This window comes from Zingiber officinale, chromosome 7B (assembly GCF_018446385.1).
Source record: "Zingiber officinale cultivar Zhangliang chromosome 7B, Zo_v1.1, whole genome shotgun sequence".
In the NCBI taxonomy this organism is placed as follows: Eukaryota; Viridiplantae; Streptophyta; class Magnoliopsida; order Zingiberales; family Zingiberaceae; genus Zingiber; species Zingiber officinale.
Genome location: NC_055999.1, coordinates 1,370,643 through 1,398,238, shown reverse-complemented (window position 1 = coordinate 1,398,238; position 27,596 = coordinate 1,370,643). Strand labels below are relative to the sequence as shown.

The window sequence follows — 27,596 nt, the reverse complement described above, 5'->3', positions numbered from 1 at the left end:
TTGATCGATCCAGAAGGCTACTGTGTGCTCACGACTGCCTCCCAATCGATCCACTGATCGATTGGGACGAAGGCTTATTGCAGGGACACACCAATCGATCGACCGATCGATTGGGCTCCAGCCAATCGATCGGCTGATCGATCCGGCTACTGATTTTTGCCCAAAATCAAGTACCAAACCTCCGAAACCAACATCTGGTCAGCCTTGACCTGTTGGTTCATCATGCCTAGCATCTGATCACCCTTGACCTGCTAGGACTCCCTCACCAAGTGTCCGGTCAACCTCTTAGACCCACTTGGACTTTTCTTCATCATGCCAAGTATCTGGTCACTCCTTTGACCTACTTGGACTTTCACCAGATGTCTGGTCAACCTTGACCCATCTGGATTTCTCCGTGCCTGGCTTCACTCACCAGGACTTCCAATCTGCCTAGCTTCACTCACCAGGACTCCCAATCTGCCTAGCTTCACTCACTAGGACTTCTCCTCTGTCTGGCTTCACTCACTAGGACTTCCAATCTGCCTAGCTTTACTCACTAGGACTTCTCCTCTGCCTGGCTTCACTCACCAGGACTTCCTTCTACCTGGCTTCACTCACCAGGACTTTCTTTCTGCCTAACATCCCAGTTAGGACTTCCCAGTCAAGTATCTGGTCACTCCTTGACCTACTTGACTCTTCTTCAATCAACCTTGTATTGTCAAACACCGAAACTGAAACCAAGACTCAAGCTTGGTCAACCAGGTCAGCCTTGACCTGAGGGATATTGCACCAACAATCTCCCCCTTTTTGATATTTGACAATACCATCACTGTCACTTACAATACCACATGTAAGTTAGGCTAAACCCAAGGCCTAAACCTTCTTCATGCCACTAGGTAATGAATACATAAGTTAAGCCCTTCATTCTCCCCCTAAGAGGGCAAACTCCCTCTAGGTAATGAAAGTCTAACTTACTCCCTTTCATTCTCCCCCTATTGGCACACATCAAACCATGCCACATTTTGGGCACACGTCAACACATTCACTTGTTGAAAACTCTCCCCCTGAAGAGTTGCTCATCACGGTTCACAACTTTACTCGTTGTGATCAACACGATAATGAAGGGTTCATTCCCTTCATCATCAACAATGCTCGCCCTGGAGCAATAACAAAGTCCAATGACCCAAATGAAAGTCTCATACCCTTCATTTATCCTTAACCCTACATTCTTCCTCAATGTAGGCAAATGCCCATCCTTGAGTATTATCCACTTGAAACTACTTGAATAATGAGGATATCCACTCCCCATTAAAGTTCAAACGCTCAACCTTGAGCATGTTCTTAACGGAAGGTTAACCACCTTCCAAGGTTCATGAAAAATAATTTTCATGTCTTTAAAGAGTCCCTCCCCCTAAAGACATGGTGGTAACTTCTGTCATTGCACCAACAATGACTTGGAATCCCTAAAACTTTAGGAAACCCAATTTTAGAAGTTTTGAGGTTTAAATATTCAAAATTTGAAACAAACCTCAACCTAAACTTCAACTTAGCCTTCCTTAACCAATCCATCCTTGTTTTCCACATGAAAATACTCTTTCAATGTATACAAATTTATTTTCAGGGGTTTGGAATGGTTACATAGACTAATCATGGTTCAAACATGCTGAAATCAGACTTTCCCAGCCAAAATCAGCATTTTTGTTCGATTGGAGGTGGTCCCAATCGATTGAACCCGGCTGAATCGATCCACTGATCAATTCAGACTTCCTAGATCGATCGGCTGATCGATCCAGTGAGCTTCTGCTCGCGGGAGAACCTTCCTTAATCGATCTCCCGATCGATTGGGGAACTCCAATTGATCCACTGATCGATTGGAGCTCTGATAGTTGCTGAAATTCCATTTCAGTCAACTTCAGAAACCCCTAGAAAATTCTACAAAAATCGTGAAAATTTGTGTAGACATTATTTAGGGTATACTTTATCATGGGAAAATAGTTTTCTATGAAAATACATCATATTTTCAAATATTGACATAAACTTGAAACCTTGCATAAACTTTAGTGTTTTCTTCAAGTTTGTGTCTAACTATTCAATGGTGATTACTATCAAGAGATAGCCTTCACCAAGGTTTTCCAAAATCATTTTAAAAACCTTTTCAAAACCAATATCCCATCATGTTCCTTGGGCTTAATGCACATGACTTGTACATTAGCTTTCCCAATGATGGGAAACACATAACTATGTGTTTTGATTAACTCAAAACTCAAAAGAATGCACTACATCAACATCTTGAGTTTTGTTCATCATCCTAACATCTCACTTGTATCTAAATTGCACAAAAACACATACAAGTCATCTTATTGGTCTTTGTGAGATGTAAAGTTTGGTTTTGCCCTAATCTAGGGATCATGCATATTTATCTAGGCATTTTATGGATATTGAACATCCACTTAGGATGTTACTTGTTAATACCACTTGTTGACAACACTTGTTGAAAACACTTGTTGATAAATGCCATTTGTCCTTGCTTTTAAGGAAATAAACATAATGCATGATAATGTTATGACATCATCAAAATGGATTAGTTTTCAAAAGAAAGATTCCTATAACTACATGATGTATGTATGACATGATATGAAATTTTTATATTTTTCATAGTAAGTCATGAATACACAATACAAAACTAAATATGATGTCATGACATATAGTGAGCAAACAATCATGACAAGATTTAGCATAAATAAAATACCTAGATTACCTATCTAGGTGTCCTTAAACCTTAGCTAAGTTAAAACTTAAACCTAGATTGCTCTCTAAATGCTCCAAGAAAATGCCAAAACCTAACTTGGCATTTCTAATCCTCTTGATTAACTTATGCCAATTGAAATTAAGCTTATTCTTCAAATGTTAGCATATTTCGTTCTTCCACAAGAGGAGCACTTTGAAATTAAGGCTTAAATTGACCTTAAATTTTCTAAGAACATACCAAAATCCCAACTTGATAGTTCTTATGATTTTTCAATTTTTGTCACTTAAAATATCATCCAATTTATCAAATTGTGACACATTTTACTCTTCTAAAGAGTAAACATAAATCCATTTCATTTTCAAAGGTTAATAATAACCTTGAAAATGCTCCTTGAGTGTCAATTTCTTCAAAGTTGGGTTAACTACCCTTCTTCTTTGAATTGACACTCTCTAACCCATTTATGGGGTAGAGAAGCTGCTCCTAGGAACTCAAAACTTATTGGTGCTCCTTGGATGCTCTAGGTATTCACTAGGGATAACTTCCCTAGATACCTTCCTAGTGACCTTGTTTGGCTTCTTAGAAGCCTTGATCACTTTTTCTAGGTCAACTCTAGATATTGCTTCCCTTGTGACCTTGTTTGTGACTTTCTTAGACTTCTTAGAAGTCTTAGTCACATTTATTGCAAATATACTCTTAGGGATGACCTCCCTAGTATCTTTTGCTTGCCGACTAGGCTTAGGGTTGGTTCCATAGCTATATGAAACCCTATGGTAAGTAGGTGTATCCCTTTTGATTTTAGGTTTGTATCCCAAACCTCTATGGCCCTTGGATGACCCTTGTGTCATATTTGTGATTTTTCTAAGGGTCTTCTCTAATTTATCAAGTCTTGATCTCAATACTTGATTTTTCTTCCATAATTCTTCAACCTTAGGTTTTTCACTAAAACCTTGATTTTTCTTCTTCTTAGGCAAATACCTAGAATCCTTAGTGTTCTTGCCTAAATTTCTATCTACCTTTTTAAACCTAGGTTGAGAGGTTTTAACATGATAAGTTATATGTTTTTCCTTAATGCTATCATGCTTCCTATTTTCATGGTAAATAGCATTAAAATGATATAGATTAGTACTAGCATGCTTTTTACCATAATTCAAGGGGGTAGGCTCAATGAAGGTTACCTTTCTTTTTACCTTGGAGGCTCCCCCTTGACTTGAGCTTCCTCCATGAGCCTTGACCATCTTCTTACCCTTTGGGCATTGACTTCGGTAATGCCCCTTTTGATTGCAAGAGAAGCACACAATGTGCTCCTTGCTCTTCTTTGTTGTGGGGATGGTCTCCTTGGGCTTTACCTTGCCCTTTAGTGCCACTTGGCCCTTTTTCTTGGCCAATTTAGGGCATTTACTTCTGTAGTGCCCTTTTTCCCTACATTCAAAGCATATAATATGATTTTTATTAATTGAAATTGTTTTACCTTCACATGTAGGGATGACACTTGATCCTCCATGTGATGTGGATGTAGAGGCTTCCTCTTGATCCGATAGTGATGCTCCTCCATTTGATTTTGCTTGACTTATGGAGGTGGAAGCTTCTTCATCCTCTTCTTCTCTTGACCCGGATGTGGAGGATTTTTCTTGCTCTTGTTCCGATGTCAATGAAGATTGCTCCTCCTCAATCCTAGAGGTGGAGGCTTCACCTTCTTCTTCATCTTCATCCTCTTGTACATGAAACAAGGAATATACTCCTTCCTTGCTCTTTTGATTTCTCTCCTTTGAGGATGAAGCTTCTTGGACCTCCTCTTCAGAGGTTGAGCATCTCTCAACCTCGGAGTCCTCCTCTTCTTGGTTTTGATCCATTGAGTCGCCCTCTTTGGATTCTTCTTGATTTAGTACAGTGGAGGGGATCTCATGAATCCTTGCCAATTTGCTCCAAAGCTCCTTGGCATCTTCAAACTCTCCAATTTGCTCCAAGATGTTGCTTGGCAATAAATTGACCAAAAGCTTGGTCACTTTGTCATTAGCCTCACATCTTTGGAGTTGCTCCTTACTCCAGTTGCTTTTCTTGAGAGCTTTGCCCTTGGAGTTCTTTGGAGCTTCAAAACCTTCCATAAGAGCAAACCATTGCTCTATCTCCACCATTAAAAATTCTCGATCCTTGATCTCTAAAGATCAAAGCTTGTAGATTTGCACGGTGGAGCCACCCTTGTGTCAAATCCAAATCCATCTTGGAATTGCATCTTGAAGTTGAGCTTCTTGAATTCTTTGACTTTGATGAATTTGCTCCAACTTCTTCACCCTCTAGCTTTGCTTGTTTTGTTTGCCCCTTCCGGCGATGATTCCGATGAAGAGCGGCTTCGCTCTGATACCACTTGTTGGGACCGAAAAGTAGCTAGAGGGGGGAGTGAATAGCTCGTCGCGTGCTTCATGGTTGGCGTTGCTTGTTTCTTCAAAGATGCGCAGCGGAAACACAAGAAACAAACCACACAACGCTAACAAGGTTAGTTTACTTGGTATCCACCTCACAAGAGGTGACTAGTCCAAGGATCCACACCTACTCACGCACCTTCCACTAATAAAACCCTCCTTTTCGGTAACTACCGAAGGCGGAGAAGCCCTACAAGTTCACACTACAAGAAGAAGGGGAAAGGATACAAAATACAAGCACAAAGCTTACAATGAGTACAAGAAAACCCTAACCCTAGCTTTCTTCCTCTTGCGAACAAAGGCAGTTAAGTTAAAAGCTAAAATAAAAAGTATCAGTAAAGCAGAAAGGCATACCCCGGTCTCCTGCTGCAAGTTACTGTCCCCTAGTTGACTGGGGGACATGAGCGCTACGCGTACGCGCGCGTCCTCCCAAACTTTGGCGAGCGGACCGGTGAGGGTGATCTGCTGTTCGGGAACCGATGGCCGATCGGCGGCCAGTAGGTATTCCTCCGAGGGAAATCTTAGGACAGTTTTAATCACCCTCGGGCCGCTCGAGTCATCTTGAGATGCAGCAGTATGGCCACAGGACTCGCCGATCGGGACCGAATGGTCGCCCAGTCGCCTAAGACGACGTAAAGTCCGAGAGGTGGAAGGTTGCGCCTCAGGGATGGTCGGCGGCAAGTCAAGCTGAGTCGGAGTGCGCTCCGAGGAGACCGCCTCAAAAACCACCTGAGCATTATCGCTCCGCTCGGAAAGCTGCTCTCCTGGTGGAGGCTGTTGAGCGGCTTGCTCTAGCCGACGGCCTTTACGAGTCACCAGAGGGATTTCATCGGCCGATCGGCCCTCCTCCTCGGCATGATCAGTAGTAGTAAGATCGAGTGCGGCGTCATCAATGGAGATAGGGGCGGCCGGATCAGTGGGAACCATCTGAGTCCCCCCATCCCCTTCAGTTGTTGAGCCGGCCAGAACCAAACCCCGTTCGGCTACCTCTTTGTCCTTCACCGCCTCAATATTGGCGGCTTTCAGCTTGAGCTTTTCGGTTGCCTTAGCACGCCACATAACTTCAGCTGCAGAAACAAAGAATAAATCAGTTAGCACAAAAGAAAAAGGGGGATAAGAATCGCTTGCTGCAAGGCAGATCGGCTTGGATGGGAGACAAGCCGAATATATACATTACTCCAGGAAGGAGCAACTTGTCGATATCGTAACGTTGGCCGACCAGCTGGTTGGCCGCATGAAGATACGCCGGATGGCTCTTGAATTTGCCAAGACCCGGTTGATTTGGCATCGCCGTCTGCCACTTCGTTCGGAAGGCCGGCCGCTCAGGGAGACGCATAAAAAAAAATGCTCCTTCCAATGCTTATTGGAGCTCGGCATGTTGGTAAATAGAACGAAACCCGACCTAGATTGAAATATGAAGGTCCCCCACTCAGATTGTTTTGGGTAGAAGAAATAGTGGAAGATTTGGGGGTCCAAGGGGATTTCGTTCAATTTGAAAAGGATTATCACCCCGCTCAGCAACCTAATTGAGTTCGGGACTAATTGGCCGAGCGGGAGGCGAAAGTGGTTGCATATATTGAGGATGAACGAATGTGGAGGAAAACACAGCCCGACCAAAAATTGATCACGGAAGAAGCAAATGGTGTCGGGCGGCGGATCATTAGGCCGATCGGAAGGAGTAGCTACAACTATCTCATGGTCGGCCGGAATTTCATACGCCCTAATGAGACGCAGTGCGTCTTCTTCATCGAATCAACTCTCCATAGTCGTATACCAGAGACTAGGAGCGCCGACTGTAGGCGTAGAAGTACTCACCATGGTCGAAACAGAAGAGATATTGATCGAAAAACTAAAAGAAAATGTCAACAGAATGGAAAAGAAAGCAATACAGGAGGCGGGGAGCTGAAAAGGAAGGCTTACGGGTACGAGAAAGATCGAGGAAAGGAAGAAGATGGCGAGCGCACCAAACAGGCGGGGAATAAGGGTCGCCGGAGCAGAAAGAGCAGCGTGAGGACGAAGGTCGATGAAACAAGAAGGCGACGGAGAGAATTGGCCGTGAGATTTATAGCGTTAGCGTCGAACGGCCGTGGTCGTCCGATTCAGGTCGTGAAGAACGAGGTCATCATCCAACCGTTCATTTCAAACGGCGGCTGTCCCATCAGAGGTGACGCCACCGCCATACCCTGACAAAAGTAAGATTGCCACGTGTCAACAAGATACGGGTTACATTTAATGAGCGCCTCGTACCACACGCAACGCACGTGATGGGTAGTAGAGAAGAGGATTCGGCATGGATTCCAAGGCAATACAAGGCACGGGCAAGATACCGCCGAACGGATGAGCATCCCTGAGCCTGGCCGAGCAGACTAATGTACCTGTCGTTACTCAGTCAGATCGGCAGTCCAGTCAGTCGGACTTCGCCTCATTCGACTAGACTTGAGGGGGAGGCAAGTGATCCAGCGGTTAGAATAGGGGACCCCCACTCTGAGGGGTCAGTGCCACGGGGGAGTTAAAAGGCCAGGTGGCCGACCGGAGAAGGATGGGCCGACCTCCCGGCCGGCCAACCGGTGAATAACCGATGGCAAAAGGCGCCCCGACAGAAGTCGGGATTCCGGCGCTCAATTGAACAGTAGCGAAGAGCCGAGCGGAAGGCCGAAGACAAGGTGACATACTGCAAGCAGTCCCATCGAGAGCGTGCTTGGACTGTAGCAGTATGGTGTCAGGTAAGCTCTCTGACAAACACATACTGAGGTATGGCCTAAGAACACGTGTTTACCTCGATTGGCGTGCATGAGTTTCTTCCAGCCCTATATAAGAAGCCTTATACTTCGCCGAAGAGACGGGTTCGACACCTTTGGAGCCACTTTTTTTACTACTTGCTTGCCTGACTTGAGCGTCGGAGGGTCGCCGCCGGGAACACCATCCCAGCCCGACTTCTGTGTAGGTTCGCCGGAGGTTCGTGCAACCAGTCGAAGATCCACGTCAGCAGCCGGGGAGCGCCACGTGCCCAGCGTCCGTTGATTCAGCATTCGGACAGGATCAATATATATTATCACTAATAGAACGCCCTTGAATAAATGTCACTTGAGTCAGCTCTAATAAGAAATCCAAAACATGTGATAGTCGGTTAGCAAATATTTTTGATATAACTTTATAGAAGACATTACAACAAGATATCAGTCTATAGTCTGAAACACTAATAGTATGATCTCCTTTTGGCACTAATGAGATTAATGAATGATTCCATTGCTTGAGTAGCTTGCCATGTTAAAATAATTTCTGCACAGCTGCAATAAATTCATTACTAACAATATCCCATGAAGATGTAAAAAATTTTAAACCATAACCATCCGATCTCAAAGCTTTTCCACATCTAATATCATATAGGACGGCTTTAATTTCTTCCACATCAACCAACTTATATAAATTCTCAGATTGAACTTCCGCCCCTCAAGAGTACTGCTATCCCATGCATTGCACACCTCTTTTTTACCAAGTAAACTATGGAAATAATCAACAAATTCCTCCGCTACTTCACTTATGCTTGTGGTTTGTTCCCCGCTCTTTTTCTTGAGCGTAATAATTGCATTTCTCTTGTTATTTCTTTTCACCACATTATGAAAAAACTTTGTGCATTTGTCCGCGCTTCTCAAATAACGTTCTTTGCTCTTTATCGATAAAAATGTCTTTCCGCTTCCATTAGTAGAATAACTTTCTTCTTTATGTGACTATACTCCAAGGGGGTTGGACCACCATCAAGAATGTCTTTTTGTATCTCCTCTAGTTCCACTTTTGCCTTCTTTGCTTTATCCGAAATGTGGTCAAAGTGCTTCTTATTTAGCTCCCTCAAACATTTATTCAATCGAAATAACTTCGACTTTAAGATAAATTGCGCATTGCCTATTACCGGGGCTGCCCATAATTCCTCTACAACCTTCAGGTAGTCTCCATGCAATGTCCACATGCTGATGACTTTGAATGGTCTCTTTGGGGGTTGGTCCTTAGCTAATGTGTGAACAACAGTACATGAATGATCCAAGAGACATCCCACCACTATAAACTCAGCATACGCATCAAAATCTGCCTTCAACCAAAAGAAGTTAACCAAAGCTCTATCTAACATGCAAAAGGCATTGCCATTAGACCATATAAATTGGCATCTAATGGATCAGAGATCCACCAAACTACATGCTTGTGTAAAAATATGCAAGTCCCTCATTTCATGATTTGTGATCGGAGACCCCCTTTTCATCAATAGATAATATAGAGTTAAAATTACCCATGATCATCCATGCATCCGTGATAGTATTTCCCAAATCAGTAAATGTCTCCCAAAATGGTCTTCTTGTAACAATTGAGTGAAGCTTGTATACAAAAGTCACCAAGAAACCCCTGTTAGAAATATGACATCGGACATGACAATGCATATATTGATCGATAGTCATAATGATATCTATATCAATCTTTTGCAAGTCCCAAAAAAGTAGTATACGATCATAGTTAGAAAATCCAAAATTAAGTGCATGACTCATGCCTAAAAACCTTCTTTGCAATATTGGATCTAGAGAATTCTCATTGAGCTTTGTCTCTATTAATTCCAAAACTTGGATATCTTTTTGTTGGAGGAGGTACTGCACTCCTCCATGTTTTAGGGTCATGGAAAGCCTCTAATATTCCAAGTGGCAACCTTCATTGACCATCTCAGCGGGCTACTAACGCCCGAAGTTGTCTCCCACTCCTTGGCATCATTATGTCACCACCTGCAACCCCACTTGCACTCGAACACGTGGCTGATGGTAATGATGGTGTTGACGCCTTAGATGTGGTATTTGTTCGACCAGTTAGGGCCGACAAGAAAGGGTTGACTTTATCTGTAAAAAATAACACATTTCTCGATCGTTCAACTTAGATTAACATCAATAGAATAATTAAAATAAATAATAAGAAAATGAAGGAAGAGACGCAGGATTTACTTGAATACAACCTAGGTGATTGTTAATTCAAGGGCAATGAAAGTTCTAAAAATCTCTTTCAATGAAGGCGGAGAAGCCTCTTACACTCGTTAATTGCTTAGATTATTGTTAGGAAAAGAATACAAGAGTTGATCTCTATTTCCTAGATCCAAGAGTCTTTTTATAGCCCCTGAAAAATCTTATCCGTGATTTGAAGGTGCCTTCCATAGGGTTGGAAGGCGCCTCCAGCGAGGCGCCAAAGGATAAAGCTTTATCCTTTGGCAAAGACTAAAATAAGAGCCTGGTAGAAGGCGCCTCCCATAGGTCTAGAAGACACTTTCGTACTGTTCATCGAAGGTGTCTTCCATCAATGAAAGGCGCCTTCCACAGTGAAGGTGTGGAGGCGCCTTTAGCAGCAATTCCAGCCTCTTTTCACTTTTTTGCTACTCTGATCGTGGCCATCCAAAATAGGGATAATCCGGACCCATTTTCCAGTCTTCTCCTCGAGTAAGCTTCTGCTCCGGCTTCTCGTCCCTCGGAATGTCGCGCATGTCCTTTTCGTCCATCAGTGTACTCTTCCGCAGCACCTCGTCTCTCGGATGCAGCGAGCTCGTCGACTTCTTTCCCGTGTCATCCTTCTCGCTAGCCGTATTTTATGCTCGACTTCTTATGTTCCTAAGCTCCTGTACACTTAGACATAAGGGTCAAATACAACAGGACCTAATTTTAACTTGGTTGATCATATCAAAACTACTACGAGGTTCCAACAGTATTGATTGTTTCACTTGGTGCCATGGAGCTTTGTTCAGTTGAAGAGGATAAAGAGGATGAAGAAAACGAACTTCCCAAGCTAGAACGTGCAGAAAGTGCAACACATGGAGGTGACCCCTCCTCTACAGTTTGTGTTACTTCCAAACCAACAGATTGAACTCCATCTTGATCAACATCTTGGACTTCATATTCGACAACAGTTTTGTCTCTAACGGGATCAATTATATCTTCAACATTTTGGTCAACATCTTGGTTTGCAACGTGACCAACTACATCTTCAACATCTTGGTCTCCAACATGATCACCAACGTCTTCAAGATTTTGTACTTCAACATTGTGGCCAACATCACCTTGGAGTCCAACTTGGTCAGCAACACCTTGGACTCCAACACCTTAAACTTCAACAATAACTTCCTGAGAATGATTTGTCATAACAATCTCCGAGTTGTTATGCTCACCTGGTGCTTCCATATTCTATCTTTGCTGAACCAACCTCCATTGCTTTCTCGAATGAGTTATATATCTCGTTCTTGTTGGTTGCTACTCGGAAAGCCTAGAGGTTCCACTGTACAAAAATTTTGTACAAAGGTCTGAACCTTTTACTAGCTACCATGTGTTCTTTTAAATTAAATTTTGGATCGCCTGCGGAACTTAACACGTTTGATCCAAAACTTAATCTATTTGTTCTTTTAGGTTTTGACTTGGATCTCCTGCGGAACTTAACACGTTCGACCCAAATCACCTTAAGTTATTAATTCCATTAAATATTAATTTCCATAATTGATTCTCAGTACTGACGTGGCGAGGTACATGGCATTCTTGGATATGGGAGCAACCACCACCGACTAGACAAAACCTTTTATAGAAATCTAATATTTAATTTCCTAAAATAACTTTAGGTTAACCGAAAAGAACAATCAAATCACAAGGAAAAATAAAACAAAAAAACACAACTTCGAAAAACATATTCGAAATACTAGAATCGTAAGCCTCTTGTATTTGGTATTATTTCCATAAATAACTAGCATGATGCGGAAAGAAAAATTACTAGTTATACCTTCTAGAAAGACCTCTTGATCTTCTACCGTATTCCTCTTCTAACCTCGGATGTTGTGTGGGCAACGATCTTCCGAGATGAGAAACCACCAAGCACCTTCTTCTCCTCCTAGCTAGGTTCGGCCAACACAAAGAAGCTTCACCAAGGACGAAGAACAAAACACCAACCAAGCTCCAAGGGATACAAGCTTTCTCTCCTTCTTCTTCTTCTTCTCCAAGTAGTATCCGGCCACCACAAAAGCTCCAAGCCAATAGAGAAGGTTCGGCCACCACCAAGAGGAAGAGAGGAAGAGAGGTTGGCCGGCCACAACATCAAGGAAAAGAGAAAGAAAAATAGAATAGAGTCGTTAGCTTTGAAGCCTCCTCTACCCCCTCTTTTATAATCCTTGATTCTGGCGAATAAGGAAAATTTAATAAAAATTTCCTTAATTCTTTTTCCATTGAAAAGGAAAAATTATTTAATTAAAAACAATTTTCTTTCTCAATTCTATTTGGCCGGCCACACCAAAGCTACAAACAAGGAGAGTTTTAATTAATTAAAACTTCCTAATTTGTCTCCAGAAATTTATAAAATTTCTCCAATAATTTAATCCCTTCATGATTGGTTTATAAAAAGGATATTTAATAAATTAAAATCTTTCTTTTAAACATGTGGATAAAAAGAAAGTTATCTCTAAAAATTAAAATCTCTTTTAATCTACAAATAAGGAAAGATATCAAATCTTTTCTCAATCTTTTGTAGAAACTAATAAAAGAGAATTATTAATTTTTAAACTTTCTTTTAAATTATAAACATGGTTAAAAGGAAAGTTTTCTTAAAATTTAAAATCCTCCTTTAATCAACAAATAAGGAAAGATTTCAAATTTTAAACTCTCTTTTAAACATGTAGATGATTTACAAATAAGGAAAGTTTTTACCAAAATTAAAACCATCCTTTTAAACTACAAATAAGGAAAGAGATTAATCTCTTCTCTTAATCTTTGTAGAAAGCTATAAAAGGAAATTTTAATTTTAAACTCTCTTTAAAATCATGATATCCACATAAGAAATAATTTTAATAAAATCCTTTTAAATATTCTAGTGGTCGGCCACCTAAGCTTGGGACCCAAGCTTTGGCCTGCCACCTACATGGCTCATCCACTTGGTCTTGGCCGGCCCTAGCTTGGGTTCCAAGCTAGCTTGGCCGGCCCCATTGGATGAGTAAGAAGGAGGGTATGCGGGGGGTATAAATCTCTATATACTAGAGGCTACGATAGGGACCGAGAGGAGGAATTGGTTTTGGTCTCCCGATGAAATTAGCATCCCGTGTTCGCCCCAACACACAACTAAATTTCATCAATAATAATTCATTCCACTAAAGAACTATTATTGAACTACGCACCAATCCCAAATTACATTTTGGGCTCCTTCTTATTATGAGTGTGTTAGTCTCCCTGTGTTTAAGATAACAATGTCCACTAATTAAGTAAGTTCTTGACAACTCACTTAATTAATATCTAGCTCCAAGAGTAGTACCACTCAACTTCATCGTCATGTCGGACTAAGTCCACCTGCGGGTTTAACATGACAATCCTTATGAGCTCCTCTTGGGGACATTCTCAACCTAGATCACTAGGACACAGTTTCCTTCTATAGTCAACAACACACACTATAAGTGATATCATTTCCCAACTTATCGGGCTTATTGATTCATCGAACTAAATCTCACCCATTGATAAATTAAAGAAATAAATATCAAATATATGTGCTTGTTATTATATTATGATTAAGAGCACACACTTCCATAATAACTGAGGTCTTTGTTTCTTTATAAAGTCAGTATAAAAGAAACGACCTCTAATGGTCCTACTCAATACACTCTAAGTGTACTAGTGTAATTATATAGTTAAGATAAACTAATACCTAATTACACTACGACCTTCCAATGGTTTGTTCCTTTCCATTATGGTCGTGAGCTACTGTTTATAATTTATAAGGTACTGATAACATGATCCTCTGTGTGTGACACCACACACCATGTTATCTACAATATAAATTAATTGAACAACTACATTTATCATAAATGTAGATATTTTGACCAATGTGATTCTTATTTCTAGATAAATGTTTATACCAAAAGCTAGGCTTTTAGTATACACTCTAATAATCTCCCACTTATACTAAAAGACTAAGCTGCCATATCTGCTGCCATACATCTGATTCTCATGCCTTTCAAAAATCTCTTGCCTTAAGGACCTTAGGTTATCATCTGATGCAATCTAGGCGGCAACAACTTCTCCTCGTTATACAATTTCTCGTATTGGGTGGTACTTGCGCTCTATTGTGTTTACTTGCCTTATAGACTTATGGTTTCTTCGAGTTTGCTACTGCACCAACATTATTACAATAAATTGTAATAATCTTTGGACAAACCAGAAATCATATCTAAGTCTATCTTGAGGTTATTGAGTCATTCAGCTTTTATGGCTACCTCAGAGGCTTGCCATATACTAAGCTTCTATGGTGGAGTCCAGAAAAACACCTATGCTTATCACTCTTCCATAGTTATGACTTTACCTCCTAAAGTAAACACAAAACCCCGAGGTCGACTTATTATTGTCCCTATCCGATTGGAAGTCAAAATCCATGCAGCCCACAGAGACCAAATTAACTGCCTTGTAAGCTAGCATATAATCTCTAGTGCCTCTAAGGTCATGTGAAAGCTATACCAAAGACAAAATATGGTCCTCCCTGCAGAACCTTTTCATGATCTTCTTTCGTGTCAAAGCGATGGACCACCCACCCATTCCTATGCAAGAAATATGTGTGATTAATCTTCCAGCGAGCACCAATAATTCTTATGCCATATATCCCAGGGTGTCAGCCCATGAATCAACCGACAAGACAGAACCCAATTGCATCCTCAACTCTATCTATGTCATCGTAGTCAAAAGTAAGTCTTTATTTCTTAGCTTCATATTGGTCTAAGACATCGCGAGCTTCGACTTCCGATTATCTTTGAAGAGATTGGCCCAAGACTTCTTTTGTTGAGGTTGCTTGTCCCCTCCATTTTCATCAGCCCTGTTGCATTCTTCCATTAGACTATTTGCTGTCAGAGGTTGTTGTTCCGGCAGGGTCTCCCCTATCACCGCCGACGATGGTGGCCTTGATACTCCTTGAGTCTGTCCTAGGAGAGGAAACTCCGATGTCCCAGGTGGCAAGTTAGCCACATCAGCTGCATGATCCACCTCAACTTGACGTTCCACCGCGTTGGCCACATAAGCCCCATGATCTGCCATGTCATCAGCCTTAGCATCAACTGCACCAACCACCTGAGATGAAACGCCAACATCCAGAGCCACATTATTGTTGGGATCGTTCGTACTCGGAGGCTAGAGAGGGGGGTGTGAATAGCCGACCCCAAATCGTCGCGTTTCTACAAGCTAGGGTTAGCGCAGCGGAAAATAACACGTAGAAACGAAGGAAAAGAAAACCAAACCTTAACACAAGGATGTAACGAGGTTCGGAGATGATACTCCTACTCCTCGGCGTGTCCGTAAGGTGGACGAGCCCTATCAATCCGTCGGTGGATGAGTCCCCGGAGAACCGGCTAATATAAACTCCTTCGGGGTGGAGAAACCTCACCACAATCTTTGCAACAGCAATAAGGAGTACAAGAAGAACAAGAACACAAGAACGACAGGAATGTAAAAACACTTGCTTGCCTGTTGTTGTCGATTGGAACCCAGATGAAACAGCAGCTTCTAGGATCCAAACTCAGCTAGAAAACCAGCAGAAAACTCACGCAGAGCTTCAGCACAATGAGAGCTCAGCAAAGCTCTAATCGCAGTAGTGAGAAAGAAGAAGCAGTCGCACCAAAGCCTTGATCTCCTTTTATAACCTGCGAACCTGCACAGCGAAGACAGAAGCCAGCGGAGAAGACGGAGCGACCCGTTGTGACTCAACGGTCGAATCGTGGACCGATCAGGCTCCACCCTGATCGGTCCAGAACCCTTCTGATCGGTCTGGGGGACCGATCAGGCTCTGGGCTGATCGGTCCCTAGATCGATCAGAATGCTTCACAGAAAGTTGCCCAACTTTCTGTCCGTTTCCTGATCGGTCTGTGGACCGATCAGGCCACAGTTGGATCGGTCCACAAACCGATCCCACCTCTCTCGGCTGCGTCTCTGATCGGTCGTGGAGACCGATCAGGCTTCATGCTGATCGGTCCCCAGACCGATCAGTAAGCTCACAGAACCGATGATCACCTTCTGTCTGTCATCTGATCGGTCACCAGATCGATCAGATACACAAACGTATCGCTGGATCGGTCTGCAGACCGATCCAGAGCTTGGTTTTTGCCCAAACCAAGTCCCAAACATTCTAAACCAATATCCGGTCAACCTTGACCTATTGGTACATCATGCTTAGCATCCGGTCACTCCCTTGACCTGCTAAGACTCCCCACCAAGTGTCCGGTCAATCCCTTTGACCCACTTGGACTTTTCTCTTCGTGCCAAGTATTCGGTCACTCCTATGACCTACTTGGACTTCCCATCACCAGATGTCCGATCACCCTTGATCCATCTAGATTTTCCCTTGCCCGACTTCACTCACCAGGACTTTCACCTAGCTTCACTCACTAGGGTTTTCACACTGCCTAACATCCCAGTTAGGACTTTCTCACTGCCTGGCTTCACTCACCAGGACTTCCCAACTGCCTAACATCCCAGTTAGGACTTTCCCACTGCCTGGCTTCACTCACTAGGACTTTCCACACTGCCTAACATCCCAGTTAGGACTTTCCACACTTGCCAAGCTCCCTGCTTGGACTTTTCCCGTGCCAAGCTCCCTGCTTGGACTTTTCCCGTGCCAAGCTCCCTGCTTGGTCTTCTCCAGTGCCAAGTCTCTATACTTGGACTTTTCGCGTGCCAAGCTCCCTGCTTGGACTTTTCCAGTGCCAAGTCTCCATACTTGGACTTTTCAGGTCAACCAGGTCAATCCTTGACCTAGGGTTGCACCAATAATCTCCCAACCATCTATTCTTGTCTCACATCAAGAATATAACTCTCTCACGAGTGTTAAACATCAACATGCAACTCAACTAGGTCAATCTTGACCTAAGATTGCACCGACAATCTTCCCAAGTCAAACATCAAAATACAACTCGAGTCAAGTCACCTCGAGTCGGGTTAACCAGGTCAACCTTGACCTAAGATTACACCAACAATTATCACCTCTTTCCATACCACATTCTACGGTGAAGCCAACTGTCAAGTTAGCCATCAAAATTTTTATGTTGGCAAACCTTGATTCTTCAAATAAGACTTTTGCATGATTTTTGCTGAGGGGAGATATTTGCAGCCTTTTACCCATTGACAAGTGCCCACGTGCCATCTCAATCACAAGTCAAAGATTACAAAGAAGCCTTCCAATGTCCAAATATACAATAAATAAAAAACCCTTCCAATTATTCACAACAGATCACCGAGTAAAAATGGATGAGCAACATGCATGCAACCACCAAATTGAAATCAATGTCCAAGCAACCAAGTGGTCCACACCAAGAGCAAGATCTATTTCAAAATGCCACCGAAGATTTTCAAATCAAAAGAACTCCAATTAATCTACACCGAGGCTAAATCAGAATCCCATCAAAGATTTTCAATTAATGAGAACTTCCATTAAAGCCAATATCCGTTAAAATTATTGTCCATTAATGTTGAATAATTAGCCCAAGAGATTCTTTCTTTGGAACATGTCGATCGAAAAATGCACAGATTTTGAAAATACCGGCGAAACTCCATCGAAACTCCGGCGATGTGTGAAGCAATACTTCCTTCAGGCACTAGGATAGAGGAGGGGAAAGGGGAGAGGAGGAAAATCGAAGAAAACCAAATGAAAACCGAAGTAGAAGAGGAGGGGATAGGAATAAGTTTACTGAGAAGATGGAAAACAACACCTATGCCGGAGAAGAACCCTCCGATATAGCCAGTAGGATATCTTCTCTACATCCTCCAACTCCACCCGAGAACCTCCAGAGAGATGTCGTCCACCACAAATGGACGACCACCACCCAGAGAAAGAACAAACCGAGGAGAGTCATTCCAAAATAGCCAAAGTAATATACATACATCGAAAATTAATACCTCATCGATAATAACTCCTATTCAAATACCAATTTGGTTATACCTACGGGACAAACAAACACAATGATAGACTCTAATTCTTAATAGGTGTAAAATATTTATCGAGTGTCTGATTTACCCATATAAAGAATTGTTACGTTAAAATAAAATGTCTCTCATAATTTAACTATTTATATTGTATTATTGGGCCGATGATATTAAATCGTTTATGATGAGCAATATAACATTTTACTTCGATGATAGACCTAATGACTAATTTTTCATTCTTTTCATAAATAAATAAATATAGATTATGATGCATTATTCTCTCTCGTATATATATATATATATATATATATATATATATAGAGGTATTTTTTTAAGCGCTAGATTATATCAATAAATTTTTATGTTTAGGTTCGAGTCATTTATTATATATATATATATATATATATATAGAGGTATTTTTTTAAGCGCTAGATTATATCAATAAATTTTTATGTTTAGGTTCGAGTCATTTATTAAATATATAAAAAATTAGATTATATAACGTTGTCCATGGTGTTTTTTTTTTAAAGTTCTTAGTTATATCAATAAAATTTTATTTTTAAGATTTAGTAAAATTTATAGGATAATATTTCTCTCTACGTACATTTATATAGGTATAATTTAAACAAACATCGCAAAATATTAGGTCAGGACCGGTTCAAATTTGGAAGAGAAATAAGTAAAATACAATAAGTAATAAAAATAAAATATTAATGTGTGTATATATATATATATTCTAAAAGTACTTTTGAAAGGAGAGAATCTATTTTCCTGTTTGCTGTCTCGGCCATCCAACATTCCAACGAGTCGACCGGGATCCACGCGTAGAGATAGGGCTCCACCACCAACTCACTAATCGGCAGACATGCGCACCCAATAATTTTGTTTTCTCAGACCCGTCAACTTCACCCGCCTCCCCATGGAGGGAGTCCCAGGTGTAGGAAGTCGTGTCGTAGTACCGTAACTTCTTCAAATCAACTAATGAAAATGCGACACGTTTCCACCAGACTCTTCGCTAACCCCTTCCGCGAGTTAGCGGACTCGCTTGACATTCTTTCCTCGGTGAAGACTCCTCTTGCGGTCGTTCAAAGTAGCTCTCTGCCTGTCTCCCTTCCCTGGTGCCGCTTCTTTCTCTCTCCTCCTCTCTCTCGGATGGCGGTGGAGGCGGCGAAGACTGAGCTCCTGTGAGGTTTGGTTCCCTGTGAAAGGCAAGTGAAGATCGACGAGAAGTGCCCGCGCGCTTTACGGACGCTCGGAGTGGGGATGGGGGTAGGCTACTTGTTCTGCTGTGCAAAATCGTCGAATAGGTATGCGGATGCGCTCATTTTTGGATTTGTGGTTTGATCCGTAGACGGAAGTAAAGATTGTCGTTATTTGTGGATGACAGTAAGGAGCCGGTGAATGAGGCGGTGCCGAGATGGAGGGTTTTCTCCCTCAAGGAGCTGCATTCGGCCACCAACAACTTCAATTATGATAACAAGCTAGGCGAAGGGGCGTTTGGTAGCGTGTACTGGGGTCAGCTGTGGGATGGATCTCAGGTATGTTTGGCTGAATCCCTCATCGTTTTTCCCTAGCAAACGAAGATTAAACATATTGTCCTTTATTTTTGCGTTTTCTCGCTTTCATATGGTTCTTTCGAAGGAGTTTGATGTTTATCTGAGATGGTTTTATTTGACTGAGGTTGGATCGAGTTTTTCAATAGTCTATTGTTAGAATTTAAATCATGCTTTGTGCTAAATAAATATGATAACTGATCGCGGAAAAATAATCAATTGTTACCTCCCGTCAATAACCTCGATAAAATTTCTATGGCATGATGAAACCGGAGAGTTGAACATTGTTTATTTAGTGTTTGAAGTTTCAACTGCTGGAATAAAAGATAGTCCTTTTTCCCTCTTCCTCTTCTCCTTTTTCCCTTATCCGATTCTTTTCTTATGTTTTGGTGTCGCATCATACGAATTGGTCTGAAAACAACGCAAGTAATATTTGAGTAATAAAAAAAAGTAAAGCTGTTGACTGAAAAAAAAAATAGTTATAGGTATGCACCCACCTACAAATCAAATTCGGCCATCTAACATAGACTGGAAAAATCTTAGAGACAATTGCATTTTGCAAACCCCCCACGCATCCACACATATCCTCGTGCGCAAGCTGTAAATCAGCTTCCATCATCTTAGAGTCAGAGATTCATATTACAACTTGTGTTGAAGTTAAAAACCAAAAAAAAATCAAGGCTCACAAAAGTTACCCATAAATCAACATAAGACCTTTTTTTTTCCAGCATAGTGCGAAGTTGCAGGGCACAAGCAAAATTGCAAATTGGCTTTCAGTCAAATTTTGAAGGACTGATCTTTTTTGGTTTCTAGTTTCAATACAAGTCGTAATATGAGTTTATGATTATAGAGATGTTAGAAATCTTAAATTTATAGGAAAGGGATGCTAATTGATCTGCAAATTAGTTACCTATCAAAATATGAGATATTATTATTATTATTTTCATTCCTGCCTTTGACACAAGCTGTAACATGTGTTTGTAACTTCAAAAAAGTTAAAAATCTTAAAATGATATATAAATCTGCTTGTGCTTAGAGATAATGGACATGCTAGTATTTAACGTGCAGTAGTATTTTAGACAACAGATAGAAATTGTGAATGGTAAAATGGCAATTTGAAAACTTTCCTCATTGATAGATAACACAACCATTAGCAGCATCAAACAAGAAGGTTTGCATGCAGTTGTAAGCTATGCAAGAAAAGGATTGATTAAGATCTTTAAAAGTTTAGCCATTGAATGCAGAGTCCCATCATTTTCAATCAATCAATCGAATATAAAACTTCTAGCAGTTGCAAAGTCTCTTTCAAAAGATATCAACATTTTCAAGGTTAGTTCGGCTGATATGCACTCAATCATTTTGTACTATATTGTTTTCAATCACTTTGGGTAGCAATTTTCATTACAGGCTCAAATGCCTTGAGCCTTTAGGCTAGTTGGTAAATTAGGAAGCTGATACAGAAGATTTAAATCAAATGTATCTGTTGTTCAATACTTACTCTCCTCCTGTGTTTTTCTTGTATATCACTAAGCTGGACAAAAATGATCACATTAATATTCATTTATTTCCCGATCAGATTTAGCATTATTGATGTATATGGTCACACCTCTGACATATAGCTAACACCATCCTTAACATTTATCCAAATCTTAAAATGGAAATCAACATTGCTTCTCAGCCTGATGAAATGCCAGCTCAATCTTAGTCTGGGAGTTGTGATGGTTTGACTTGTCCTTTAATAGGCTTTATAAAATTAGTACCTTATCTAGTTTATGTTCTAACAGACCCAAATTATGTGCAGATTGCAGTGAAAAGATTAAAAACATGGAGCAGCAAAGCTGAGATGGAATTTGCTGTCGAGATCCAGGTCTTGGCTAGAGTTAGGCATGAAAATCTGCTGAGTTTACGCGGATATTGCGCTGAAGGGAAAGAACGTCTCATAGTGTATGATTATATGCCTAACTTGAGTTTGTTGTCCCATCTACACGGACATCATGCAGTAGGAGGTCATCTTGATTGGGGAAGGCGGATGAATATAGCAATTGGCTCAGCTGAGGGGATAGCGTAAGTTGGTTGACTTTCTAGTATTGCTATTGTTTATTCGATGAAAAGGATAGACCGTGCACGAAAACTAGTGCCATTGTTTATTTGATAATTTTAATTATTGTTTTCCCTTTGCAGTTATCTTCATCACCATGCTACACCCCATATCATCCACAGAGACATCAAAGCAAGTAATATCTTGCTCGACTCAGAATTCCAGGCCCGGGTTGCAGATTTTGGATTTGCCAAGCTGATTCCAGATGGTGTAACGCATGTGACCACGAGAGTGAAAGGCACTCTAGGGTATCTTGCACCAGAGTATGCTATGTTAGGGAAGGCCAAAGAAAGTTGCGATGTCTACAGCTTTGGTGTGTTGCTTCTGGAGCTTTTAAGTGGAAGAAAGCCTATCGATCAGTCAAGCTTGACATCACACCAAACGATCATAGAGTGGGCATTTCCGCTGGCTCGGCGGCAAAGATTTGAAGAAATTGCAGATCCAAAGCTGAGTGGGAAATTTGTGAAAGGAGAGTTGAGGAGATTGGTGCTCGTCGCCCTCATCTGTGCTCAGAATAAGCCGGAGAAGAGACCTATAATGCTCGATGTGGTTGACATGCTTAAAGGAGTGTCAAAAGAGAAGCTACTCAATTTAGAAGACAACGAGTTGTTCAAGGAAGACCCAATCCCCAGTCACTGAAGGTTCACAATTTCAGAGGACAGCGGAAATTCTATGGATGCATGCATGGGTTAGTGATAATGTCCAAGTACACATCAGGATCAACTGGTTGAAGGCTGTTGTTAGTTGTTTGAGTTCGTTGGTTGTGACAGTGGAGAATCCATGGTTTAGTTAAGTGATGCAAGTGTAGGTACCTTGAGATTCCGAGAACAACTAGATACTGTATTATCTTATCCTCTCTCTCTTTCAAAGCATAATACATGTTAAAGACTTTAAATACTAGATAAGTTGATATATTTTCCTTCAGCTTGAACTTGGTGTTGGTTTGTATCTAAGAGAGAAGCTAATTGAAGAACTCTACACACTGAAATCAAGCCATGATGCATGGCTGGGTGGTGGTGGTTCCATTGGCTACTTTTTCAGCAGCTTTGTGCAGGGAGAGAGCACAAATGACAAAACCTTTGCACTTTTTTTTTTCCTTTTATTTTTCTCTTAGCTTTAAAACAAAAGGCGGGGAAAATTGAAGAAAGAAAAGGAACTTGCAGGTGATCTGATTAGTGGCCCCGTGTTTTGCGATGTGCAGTCGGCTGGCTTTTGCTTTTGGCGTTGCGTACACCAAGCTACCCTTCTTCATCGCTTGTCTCTCTCTCTCTGATTCACGCCATGGCCATACCTCTACTGCAAAAAGCCGGCTCCTGCTCTGCCTTCTGCTCATCTTGCATTCGACTCTCCAATTTGCACCTCCCTACCCTACGTGACAATTCAATCTATCCCTCATTTTTGATTGATGGACTCAATGATTGGTATTTTAGACATTGCACTGATTAATTAGACATAAATTGCAAGGGAAATAATATTTCATTCTTTCGAGCTTCTAGAAAATTTGGCTAATATTGGAGTATAAAAACACTAATATTTAAGTTAAGTTGTGTGTTCTTGGAGAAGGAAATTGGGAAAGAAAATAGACAGAAAAATGACGACAGAGTATGTTTCTTATTTTGCATCTCTAACCATAATTCAACACAAAAGATAAAAGTAAATAATTAGAAAAACAACACAACCGGAATCTTCTCTCTTTCTTTTTCATGTTCACTGACCTTGGCAAACAAAGAGGAGGATGTCATAGAAACTGTTTCTCAGTCTTCAATTCGGCCACTCACTGTAATTTCCCACAGCTTCATTGAACTGCAATTCAGATATCGCATGCAGTTCAAGAAAGCTGTGGAAAATAACAAGGAGGACCATCGTCTACACAAATCATGGAGAAGAATTGAAGATGGAGGAGGAAAGTTGAAGATGGTGGCTACTTATAGGAGAAGATGAAAGAAAAGGAGAGTTTTTTTTTTTTTTTTTTGACAGAGGTTTTGGTGGAATTAAGAATGTGTGTGGCCTTACCCAATCCCAAGAAGAATACGGAGATAAGAAAATTTCAGCTGAAACTACTCTCACCTTGTCCTTCTGTCCCTCCGCCCTCCTCCTCACTAATTGCAGCAGATCACTCATCACCACCTTCCACTCCATTAAAAAAAAAACTTCACCACTTGAGTTGTGGCAAGACAACACATTGTGGACAGGTGACAGAGCTGCTGCCACCACAGGCGCAGTTTGTGTTGTCCTAATCCAAAAGGGTTTATCCATTGTTGGAACCTCTGGCGGCACTCCGTCACTACTTTGTCTTAATTAATCAATTCTTCAGCAATTGGATTCCTAAGCACACATGTAGATCTTCCTCGGGTTCCATCCATCCATCGCTGAGCTGTCACTCGCAGCTCATCATGAAGCACAGTGCTTTTCTTTTCAGAATGCATTTGACAGTGAAAATTTTAAGCTTCGAGTTTCTCAATTCATATATATATAGTAAGGAAGGAAGCTATATATCCATTTTCCAGCGGAATTAAATTTTCCAAGAAACTTTGTCTTCCCATAAGTGATATAACAGTGAAACAGATCAGAGTTTGAATTAATCAAATCGGTAGCAAATGCATCTCTCTCTCACTGTAGCTTTCCATCTTGATGCGTCGACATGACAGAGTGTGTGGGCTTATTGTATGCGTTGTGCTGTGCTACTTCGAGTGCACGCCATCGTGAAGAATCAAAGAACAGAAGTTGTTCCACTCCATCTGCTCCACTGCGATCTCTGAGCCCAGTTTTTTGATCCGCCTTATGTAGCAACCACCACCACCACATGCCTCCTATGCCATCCCCTCTCCTCGTTGTTCCTCGTGGTTGAGATGGAGTACTGTGGACCAAGCACTGAATTATCAGCATTCTTTGAGCTCCATTAGCTAGCCAGTGTCTTCTATTTTTAAATGCTGTAGGTGAGATACTGATGGTTTAGGCTGTAATGGGGAACATGTCACCCCTTAGCATGTGACAAATATCAGTGCAGTAGGGCAGGTTTGCATTAGCCACCTAAAGCATCTTGGTTTGGCTTTCGGAAAGAAGTCATTTGATTAAGCTGGCTTTTTACGGTCCAGAGGATGTTCTCTTTATATGTATTGATGAAAATGGATATAAAATTAGTAAGGATTATCTATTCCCACCAATATATATAAAGAGAATATCTCTGGACCACAATCCCACCTCCGATTGTATCCACACAAGAGGAGATCCTTTGGACCGTTTTTTGCAGTCCAGAGGATACTCCCTTTCCATACATTGGTGGGGATGCTTGATCCCCACCAATTTTACAAATAGGGATCATACATCTCCATTAAAGGCATCCGTAGTCGTAAACCTCTTAAAGAGGTTTATGCTTTGCTACATCATTGTCACATCGAAAATAAAAAACCTTACTATTTTTAAAAACCCCTTTCCATTATCATAAAACCTATCTCTTTTAAAAACCTCACTTCTTTTAAAATCCTCTCTCCACTATTTTTTTTATAAACTCGGTCCCAAGATTTTGATACAGATTTATAAAAAAAACTATAAACTCCATCGATGTAGTGGGGGAGGGGTTTTTATTGAGAGGTTTATAACATAAATTATAGGTTATAAACCTCCCATTACAGATGCCCTAATAAATCGTAAAATGGTCCAGAGGATCCGGGTTGTGGATAGTGACCTATGGATCTTTAATAGGCCGGTCATACAGAGCCGAGTCTGCCTGTGAACCAAATTGGGTTTTTCTTATGAGTTTCGGCCCAATTTTTGAATTCGAACAGGCTGGTCCGGGCTTTGTCGGCCCAACAAGGTGGACGCACGGATATTATAAGTTACTCGTTGGAACCCTAACGAAGAACCGGTTACGGAGACGACGGGAATTGCAGGTGCGACCATGGCTGGCGGCAAGATTCAGAAGAAACGCCATCAACAAGCGCCGCCGCCGCAGCAGCAGAGGTGGGGTGGGGGCGTCCCCTTCGAGAAGTCCAAGGGGCAGCATATCCTCAAGAACCCCATGCTAGTCGATACCATCGTCCATAAGTCCGGCATCAAGCCCACCGATGTCGTCCTCGAGATCGGACCCGGTACGGGTAACCTCACCAAGAAGCTTCTCGAGGTCGCCAAGTCGGTCGTCGCCGTGGAGCTCGACCCCCGCATGGTCCTCGAGCTTAACCGCCGGTTCCAGGGCACCCCGCACTCTAACAGCCTGAAGGTATACTTTGTGTCTAGTCCCCTTGTTTATCGCCCTTGGGGAATTTCGTTCTATTTTGCGAAGTGTTTTTTGTTCATTAATTTAGGGCTATAGATTTCAGATGATTTGCTAGAGTTGTCTCGAGATTGTATTTTGTCAATCTCCATCTTCTGTTGCAACAAATGCTTTTATGGCTCTCATTACGCCTGTATTTAGGAAGAAAGAACCTATTTCTGCAAATATTCCAGTCTGAAGTAGGTAACACTTCTAATGTTTATATGTGTTGCATCACTCCTCCGATATGGATCATGAGCAAATCACGTAAACAAAGTTCCTACCTCCCATAGAATTTTCGTAGGCAACTGAGAAAGAAAACCAGCTTCACTTTTCTTCCCGTTAGGTTTGCGATTGAACTAAAAAATAAATGGATGCTAATCTTAATATCAGTACAAAGTAGTTCAGTGTGAACTTATTTGCCATCTTTATAAATGAAATCATTTGGTGGAAGTTTTGATTCTCTAAAGTTTAAACATTGTTCCATTCTTCTAACGCATCGTTTAATACATATTAGCCTAATTTCAGATGCAATGGTTCTGTTGAATTCCAAAAATTTTGGAAAGTGATAACAAGTTTTATTTTATTGTCTTTCAGGAAAAAAATATAATTGTTTTCTTGCTACATTGATCTTTTAGGTAATTCAAGGAGATGTGTTGAAGTGTGAGCTTCCATACTTTGATATCTGTGTTGCAAACATCCCTTATCAGATCTCATCACCTCTGACCTTTAAGCTATTAGCACATCGTCCAGCCTTCAGATGTGCTGTTATCATGTTTCAACGTGAATTTGCGATGAGATTAGTTGCAAATCCTGGCGACAATCTATACTGTCGGCTTTCTGTGAACACTCAGCTGCTGGCACGGATTTCCCATCTCCTGAAAGTTGGACGAAATAATTTTAGGCCCCCACCCAAAGTTGATTCCTCTGTTGTGCGAATAGAGCCTAGGCGACCACTTCCACCAGTAAGTTTCAAGGAGTGGGATGGAATGGTGCGCCTTTGTTTTAACCGTAAAAACAAGACCTTGGGATCAATCTTCAAACAAAAAAGTGTGATTTCATTACTGGAAAAGAATTACAGGACTTTGCAAGCCTTGCAACTAAATAATAAAAGTCAACTGGAGGAGGATAAAGTGTCCTTAGAAGATGTTGCAGTTTTAGCAGACATGGTTGAGGACCTAAGCATGGGCAATAGTGAGGAGAAGGATGATCAAGAGATGGAAGCAGAAGACATGGATATGGTAGGGGAGGATGGCAACGATACCAGTTTTAAGGCCATAGTGTTGGGGATTCTGAAGCAGGGAGATTTTGCAGAAAAGAGGGCAGCTAAGTTAACACAGGTAGACTTCCTGTATTTACTCTCGCTCTTCAACAAGGCAGGAATTCATTTCTCTTGACCCACCACAAGTACAATCGTTCATGCAGTGATTTTCTTCTTTCTAGAAAAATTTTGTACTAGTCGAGTGCTTTCAAAGTGTTTATCTTTTCTGGGAGCTTATTCCCTCTTTTTTCTTTTGAACTAGAATATTTTTGTAATCTAAGAATGAGTGCTTTGTGTAAGTTTGTAGTAAGTTTTGATCCAATTCATGATTGCAAGGACCTCAAATTTGATCCAA

The 27,596-nt window shown here is 41.3% G+C and overlaps 2 protein-coding genes across 2 annotated transcripts; both read left to right on the top strand.

Annotated features, from left to right (window-relative positions):
* The first annotated feature begins 19,138 nt into the window (after positions 1-19,138).
* Positions 19,139-22,655, top strand: LOC122004947 (PTI1-like tyrosine-protein kinase At3g15890). The gene is made up of 4 exons (XM_042559820.1): positions 19,139-19,387; positions 19,468-19,618; positions 21,435-21,697; positions 21,815-22,655. Exons 1-4 carry the CDS (start codon positions 19,344-19,346, stop codon positions 22,368-22,370), a joined length of 1,014 nt encoding a protein of 337 aa, XP_042415754.1. The 5' UTR covers positions 19,139-19,343; the 3' UTR covers positions 22,371-22,655.
* A 2,938-nt stretch (positions 22,656-25,593) lies between these two features.
* LOC122004946 (ribosomal RNA small subunit methyltransferase-like) lies at positions 25,594-27,596 on the top strand. Its single transcript, XM_042559819.1, has 2 exons — positions 25,594-25,947; positions 26,619-27,596. Exons 1-2 carry the CDS (start codon positions 25,630-25,632, stop codon positions 27,375-27,377), a joined length of 1,077 nt encoding a protein of 358 aa, XP_042415753.1. The 5' UTR covers positions 25,594-25,629; the 3' UTR covers positions 27,378-27,596.

Excerpts from the sequence above, each read along its gene's own strand:
- LOC122004947 (XM_042559820.1), top strand. The coding sequence starts at position 19,344 with ATGGGGGTAGGCTACTTGTTCTGCTGTGCAAAATCGTCGAATAG. Across the intron at positions 19,619-21,434 it reads AGCTGTGGGATGGATCTCAG|ATTGCAGTGAAAAGATTAAA; the intron begins GTATGTTTGGCT and ends AATTATGTGCAG. Across the intron at positions 21,698-21,814 it reads GGCTCAGCTGAGGGGATAGC|TTATCTTCATCACCATGCTA; the intron begins GTAAGTTGGTTG and ends TTCCCTTTGCAG.
- LOC122004946 (XM_042559819.1), top strand. The coding sequence starts at position 25,630 with ATGGCTGGCGGCAAGATTCAGAAGAAACGCCATCAACAAGCGCCGCCG. Across the intron at positions 25,948-26,618 it reads CGCACTCTAACAGCCTGAAG|GTAATTCAAGGAGATGTGTT; the intron begins GTATACTTTGTG and ends TTGATCTTTTAG.